This window comes from Melanaphis sacchari, unplaced genomic scaffold (assembly GCF_002803265.2).
Source record: "Melanaphis sacchari strain LSU unplaced genomic scaffold, SCAv2.0 Contig2104_pilon_pilon, whole genome shotgun sequence".
Classification (NCBI taxonomy): Eukaryota; Metazoa; Arthropoda; class Insecta; order Hemiptera; family Aphididae; genus Melanaphis; species Melanaphis sacchari.
The window spans coordinates 313-8,040 of NW_020271045.1; the positions used below are offsets into that span (position 1 = coordinate 313).

Below are 7,728 nucleotides of genomic sequence, written 5' to 3' on the forward strand. Positions count from 1 at the left end.
CAAAGGAAAGTTCTACAGCAGGATTGTTATCGTATTAACAGTATATGATGTAGCGTGTCTACTTTACGTCGTATCAGCCGTAGATTCGAAATAATTGTTTTGATAAATTGTAATTTAAAATAATTTGTTTATTTAAATAACACTAGTTGAAGACAATTTCCTGAGTAGGTAAAATAATTTCACCTTACTTGTTACTTGGTCATGAATTTGATGTATTACCTAATAGGAGGTACTTACTAGTTACTAATAATAATTCCCTAGATTAGTATACGTGCTAATAATGTATTATGTTTTTATATACATATATATAAATTGTACTATTCTTATAAAATGTTATATTCTATTTAATGTTCACTGTAACCATTTATTTAAATAATAACTTAGAATGAAGTAGATATACTTGTTCCGTGCAGTGAGCATTATACTTTTTATAAACAGTATTATAAATAATATCTGTATTTCAAAGATATCCTTTTTTGCATCAATACTTCAAGCTAATTCATAAAATTAAAGTGAATCTAAATTTAAAGTGTGTAATATAGTAATTATTATTAGATTAAAATTAATTACAGTTATTCTTCATTTGAAAACTAGCTTTAATGTATAGCAGAAAACAAATAGGAAGATAAAAATATAAATTTAAAAAGAAAAAATCTATCATAGGTATACTTTATTCAATATTAAAAATAGTATCAACAGTAATTACTAAAATTTCCTTATGGGAATTTAAATGGTCAAATGTTTAAGTTAATAATACCAAATGACATGAAAAAATAGCTATTTACTTAGCTAAAACAAAAAATAAAATAGAACTTTAACGTAAAACAATATTAAAAGATTAATGAAATGAAAATATATAAATATTAAATATTAATTCTTATAAAGAAGTAATTAACAAGTTGAATGCCATATTTTTAAAGTAAACAATTATAAAAAGAATAACGATTCATCCAATGCAGTGTTGGCAGCTTGTAGGAGAGTCTGACCAGAAAGGAATGCTAACCTATGAGCATATTGACATGGAGCAGGAACCCGTATTGTACCCTAGATAAGAAAAATGTTATTAGTGTATAATAAAAATAAAAAAATAGATCACAAAAATATACTAACCGACCAATTGTAGTACATATGAGTCAATTTAAATGTAAGTCTTTGCATATAATCGGGAGGAAGCTTAAATGTGTCTTCAATCACATTATAATGTGTAGGAGTTACAGTGCCCTCTTTTACATGTTGTGAAACCAAGAAGAAATCATACCTGCAATTCATGATTTATAGGTATTACATTATGTATACTTCCTTGTTTTTCTATTACAGTACGATAAATAATATTGTTTGCATATCTTGATAGCTTTGTCCTGACTAATAATCAGCATGGAACTAAACTATAATAGTTTTTTACAGTAGCTTTGTTTCATAATTTAAGTGAGTGCATATTAAGAAAGAATTATAAGAGTATAGATTGACTCGGCCTACATAGGAATTTTTAAGATCAATATTTTGTTTTTATAGATAGGAAAAGATAACAGAAAATAGAATTGTTGTTATCATTGTATAATTATAAGATCTGTATTAAATACTTAATCAAAACCAACCATTTATCGTCACGCTCAACTCGTATTTTGTGTTTTGTTAAAACACATTGAAAATGATAAAATATGCTCAAGGGTAAAAAACAAATTTTTCAAAGAAACTTAATCTTTTCTATGCTTGTACACAGAGTATAGAGTAAGCAATGGAACATTTAGAATCAAAAAGAGGTATCATTTATAACAGAAAACAAGTGCATGAGAATAGCGAGTATAAATCTACAGTAGAACCTTGATTATTCTGGGCAATAGTGAAAAGGGTTCATACAGATAAATGAAAACCTCAATAAATCATAACTTTGTAATTATTTAATAATATTATATTATACACATATGTATATTATCATGTGATTAAGTTATATCAGGCTTAAAATATGAAGTAATTACTCTTTGTTTTTAGCTTTTAGAAAAGATTTACTTTATTTCACTTCTTATTTTTTTTTAATTCACAACATCATGAAAGTCAAAATTAAAAATATATTATGTACTGCTTATTCACATAATCCTTACTTAAAGTATATACTAAAGATAGAACACAGTTAATCGAGAGTCTATTATGTGAATACATACACATAAAATTAACAAATGTAAAACTGTGAATTATCCACACCAACTACAGTGGAATAGTTGATTTAATTTAATTAAAAAAGTGTACATTTAGGTAAGATTTCAAATTTTTATGCATAGCTTACTTGGTTGGGTCTGTAACAACAGTGTCAACAACTGTACCAGGTTGAGGATTTTTAGGACCGCTTTGACTAAGAGCAAAAAATCTAGTACTAATACGTTTAGTAACTATAATAAATGTAAATGGGACAGACATTGTCCCATATATTTTTGCACAAGCAGTCTAAGAAAATAAAAATTAATTAAAAGAAAATTTAAAATATTTTAAACAAACATACCTGTAATAGTTTAACTTCTATCTTATGAACATGCGATATTTGGCCTTCTCCAACTCCATCTCTATACACAATAATGGAAGCAGGTAATTGACCATTTTTATTCTTATACTTGGCCAGAGCCTCTAAAAAATGATATAACATTTTATAATTATTTTCTTTGAATATCAGATCGCAAAAAAATCACTATTCACAATTTAGAATATTTATTTCTATTCTTTAATCTATAATACAGAATATTTAAAGAAAATCGAGTTAAATTACTACTAAATTACTTATAAAAATAAAGAAAAACATTAACGTAAATGAAAAATTTCACAAGTACTTACTGCTTATGCATGAAGCAAAATTAACAGAAAGTTCCTGTCCACTTTCATGACGTTCAACGCAACTAAAATAACTTGAATAATCATTACTCATAGTAGCTACAAAAGCTCCAAATGATATATTTGAACGTTGACTGTCATGACATACATCAAAACCAATAATCATAATTCCCTAAAAAATTTTAAGCAAAAGTAATTGCAATTGATCTGTATACTCCAAAATATTGATAGTTTAACTATTATTACTGGTTTAGGTATGGTAACTAGCCAAGGTACACCTCCAAGTTTGCAATTTATTTGAATAGCTATTTTTGTACACACTGACAAATTATTCTTTTTTACGTTATTTGCCAGTACTACTTGAGATGGTACTGAAAACAAAGGTTTTGATGTAAAGAAACCAATATATTAACAAATTTATATATAAATATATATCAGAAGTATACCTGCTCTATCGATACATAACTTTCGTTTAATTATATTATATAAATCATTATGTCCGCTTGGGATAACACATAAAATCAATGCGGGATTCACTGCGTTAATGGATTCTTCAAGTGCTGTTAAAAAACTAATAGGTCTTCCATCATTTATGGTGACTCTATAAATGAAACTCATTAGATTTCAAAAAAATATTACATCATAAAATATTTACATAGAAGGATTGGGTAGCATAAAAGACATTCCTTTCGCAGATTTTGTAAGTGAAGTAACAAATGGATTAATATCTCTCTCATATTCTATTGAGGTGACTATAATCCATTTCTTCACATTTTTAAGCTTGAACATTGGTAATTTCCGTAAATGATGTGTCCAATCTCCATCATTATTACCACTATACCCATTCTTATCAGTAGCACTACTTTTAATTTGTTCTGGTGGTAGAATACGACCAGTTAATTCAATGAGACTATTACTTAATGTCAGGTTCCATCTTTTTAATTCAGTTACAGACTAAATATTGAAATAATTATATTCAATTAAATAACGTTTGCATAAAATTAAATTATTCCAAAAAAACAAATTCATAATGTTCATAAATAACTTACGTCGGGTGTATTAAGAAGACGATTTGCAAAAGTTGTTAGTCTTTCTATGCGATTTTTGGGATCTATACGGGTATGTGTACCCATATCCTTCATCAGAAAGTGATTTTGTCTAAAATTCAAAACACAAGATGGTTTATATGCATTGAGTTTAATTCATTTTTAATTTACTACCTCATTTTCATAGTTAAACCAGTTACATTACATAATTCAGGAACAAGATACACCAATGAATTTTCAATTCCAAATTGTTTTATAGATTTTTTATTTTTTGAAATCAACATTGGTTGCTTGCCATCATGAATTGTTTGTTTCCATCTCTAAAACAGTAATCAATTCATTAGTTTAAGTTTATAATGATGAATATTTATATGATAATTATGTACTTCTTTGTAATATTGTATATAAGTCATTTTAGATCCATCTTTTTTATCAAATTTAGAATTTGGGTTTGAATTTTCATCTACATCGTCTATTCTATATGTTGCATTGTTGTACATAGTCATAACTATGGTGCCAATAACTTGAGATTTAAATTCATTCTAAAAAATGAAATGTATTACTCCTTTAAGTATTTATCAAAATTTAGTTATACTGAAATTCCATAAAATCTTTACAAACTCACCATCCAATCTTTGCCCTGCGTTTCAGCAACACACTTTTTTAAAATATCTAATACATTCTCTTGGCGCAGGACTTTTGTAGATACATCTGCACATAGTAAAATGTTATCTTCATATCTGCCGATTGTTGTTTCATAACCTGGCCAAAGTTGGAGCTTATGTCGAGGTAAGTCAATCTAAAAGCAATTATAAAAGGTCAGAAAAATAATAAATATAATACTTTTGAAATAAAAATATTTACTTTGGCATTAGAATCATAAAAGTTTCTTTTAATCAATGTTAGATTCATGTGTCGAAGACAATTACGCAAAAGTAAGTTGAAGACTTGAATATTGGCATGATCACCAGTTTCTATTATATTTGTGAATTTCACTTTAATAATAACTTTTTGTTCATTCGAGCGACGTATAGATGTAAGTTCAAAAGTCTAAAAAAAATATCAAAATTTACTTATAACATTTCAATGCTAGGTTGCTTAAACACAATCATTTAACATTTAATAGACCATTATCTTACAAATAAACATTACTTGGTCATTACCATTAATAATTTATTCTATTTATTATTTAACCCATTAATATATTACTTCCATTTTCTTACAACCTAATACTACGACAACAATAATCAATAAAATAATATATATAAACAATTGATCAATTATAATTTATTTTTAAAAACGACTTACTGATGGATCATATCGGCTTCCAGAAAATAACATTGCTCCATCAAATAAATATCCTCCTAAACGTTCTCGATGCTGAGCTAATAATCCTCTTTTAGTGCTAATTCTTTCTTCTTCAGGATTAAAGACAACTTTATATTGATACAAACACCAATCTGTATATGAAGTGATTGGAAAATAATTAGCCAACAATTTTACAGTCTGCCCATTTGCTCCTGAGAAAAATTAGAAGAATAAAATACATAGTTATAAAATAAACAGTATTAATATACAGATATTAAAATACAGCAGAAGGTATAATAACAAAACTGAATACATATACAAGTTTCAATAATGTTTGTGAAGAATTTCAATATATCAAAAAAATATCATAAATATTTATAGTAAATCACTAATAATTTTAAAAATAATTCTATTTCTTAGTCGTTGTGGGAAAATATTTTTTATAAAATTTTTATAACCTTGGTACAAGTTTTAAGTCGGGTTGCATAAAAAATTAATCAATATAATTCATTACAACTCAATGGATCAGTTATGGGACATTAAAAATGTTTGAAGTGATTATTATTATGCGTATGATATGCTAATCAGCAATAAGTTAATTGATCTTATTCAATATTAAAGGCATATACATAACTAATATATTTAAAAAAAATCTATTTAAATTATAACTAACCTGTTTTTCCTTTAGCACCCAATGAGGATTGAGGTCTTGGTCTCCTAAAATATTCATGTTCTCTTAGTGTTTGTCCTTGTACTGCACCCTGCCCTAAAGATAATAGTTTTTTTTATAAATGTATAAAAATAATTTTTATTATGAGTAATCTATGTAATTAAAAAAAAAATTAAATTAGTACAATTTGTAAATTATAAAAGCAATAACAAGAATCCCTTCACTAATGTTAAACATCATAAAAATAAACATGAAATTGAATTAATAAAATTTAAGACAAAAGTTTCATCATTTATATTTTTAATATAATTAATACAGAGCTGTGTACAAAATATGTATTACCTGCATCCAAAGTTTTAAGTCCTTCTGTAACTTGTTGCACCTTAAAAAACATTGCATATAAAAGTATTAAGTAGTATGATATTTCAAAGGGATACTTACTTCTGACATTGGGTCTTGTTTAGGAGATGAACTAGAAATTACAGGTCTTGGTCCATGAGGTCTAGAGACCCTTTGTTGTGGGGCACCAGCAGCTCGTGGAGGCCTTTGACTAGGTAGATGTTGTACAGGTGCACCTAACCTTGGTGTTGACTGTGATGTGGTAGGTCTTGGATCAGTAGATTGTGTAGATTGTGATGGTCTAGTTTCTCTAACTTCCTGAGAATGTCCAGACAAACCCTGTTGATTTGTTGCTACTTGACGACGTCCACGAGATTTTCCCCTCGAAGGTGGTTTATTTTGTTCCATTTCAAATTAATCTACTTAAATAAAAGTTTTTATTTCTAAAAGTTTCACTAAGAATAAAATATAAACTATAAACATGTAGAGTACTGTATAGATGATTTGAAGTTAGATAGACACATGAAAAACCTTGAATTATAATATTTGATAAAATATAGAAAATAAAAAATATTATAAGTACTACCCTATCTTTAGCATATACAAATTATAAACAAAACAATTCAATTATAAAAATTTGAATATCCTTTAATTCCTTTTGACATTTAACAATTATTGTTTTCATTAAACTTTGATAACTATCATTAGACAAGATAAAATTACTTATCAAATATTTTTAACAACTAAATTTATATATGTGTATTATAAAGATCTACATGAGCCTAGCCCGAGTCTATAAAATTAGTTACAATATGATTTTTAGCTGACCCCAGTCTTAAGTAATTTTTTGGGATTTTTAAAATAATAAAATTTGGACCTTTAAAATCTGGTTGCTTAGCACACATGATGCTTTTATACTTAAAAAGTTTAGCATGATCTTATTTATGATTGGGAAACTAATACTAAAAACATATGTTTATTTTTTTGTATCAGCATTTAGACATCAAGGTTTAAAAGAATTTGTTATGTTATTGATATCTCATTTTATATCTCTTGGTGACGAATGCCCAAAAGAAATCTAAAAATGTTCTGAAATGAGAAAGACGAATCAGAAATCGAAGAACACTTATTTAAAAAACCTAAAAATTACTTCAAAAATATAATACGAGTTGTAATGAGTTATTTTATATCGAAAATAAGCTAAAAATTAATACTTCAACTCGAATAAGCAAACAGTTTTACAGCTCTAATTTTATCATATTGAAAAATAAATTACCAGTATCTCATAAATATCATAAAAAAAACTAAGATTAATTCTACAAAACTGCATTAAATTATTTAAAAAGTAATTTTAATTATAAATCTTTATCATTAAAAATATTGGAACCACTTTGTTAAAATCAGATGTATTGCTATTAAGATACTTGACGAATTAGGTAATGTCAAGCCTGCTATACCTATAAGAAAAAGTATTTATACATTTACAAAAAGTGAATTAATTATATCATAAAATATACTACATTCTAAAAATAGTTCATGTTTTGATTT

At 26.3% G+C, this 7,728-nt stretch overlaps 1 protein-coding gene across 1 annotated transcript; it reads right to left on the minus strand.

Annotated features, from left to right (window-relative positions):
• Positions 1-882: 882 nt before the first annotated feature.
• On the minus strand, positions 883-6,601 carry LOC112593857 (piwi-like protein Siwi). The gene is made up of 17 exons (XM_025338435.1): positions 6,283-6,601; positions 6,184-6,223; positions 5,845-5,937; positions 5,172-5,383; positions 4,728-4,913; positions 4,489-4,662; positions 4,250-4,405; positions 4,038-4,183; positions 3,867-3,975; positions 3,473-3,771; positions 3,264-3,418; positions 3,064-3,188; positions 2,821-2,989; positions 2,495-2,616; positions 2,282-2,439; positions 1,111-1,258; positions 883-1,044 (listed from the first exon to the last, which is right to left on the minus strand). The coding sequence occupies exons 1-17, from the start codon at positions 6,586-6,588 to the stop codon at positions 928-930; spliced, it is 2,715 nt and encodes a 904-aa protein (XP_025194220.1). The 5' UTR covers positions 6,589-6,601; the 3' UTR covers positions 883-927.
• Positions 6,602-7,728: the final 1,127 nt, after the last annotated feature.

Coding starts and splice junctions, on each gene's coding strand:
- LOC112593857 (XM_025338435.1), bottom strand. CDS start 6,588: ATGGAACAAAATAAACCACCTTCGAGGGGAAAATCTCGTGGACGTCGT. Junction 3,772..3,866: donor GTCTTCTTAATACACCCGAC/GTAAGTTATTTA, acceptor TTCAATATTTAG/TCTGTAACTGAATTAAAAAG. Junction 1,045..1,110: donor ATATGTACTACAATTGGTCG/GTTAGTATATTT, acceptor TTTCTTATCTAG/GGTACAATACGGGTTCCTGC.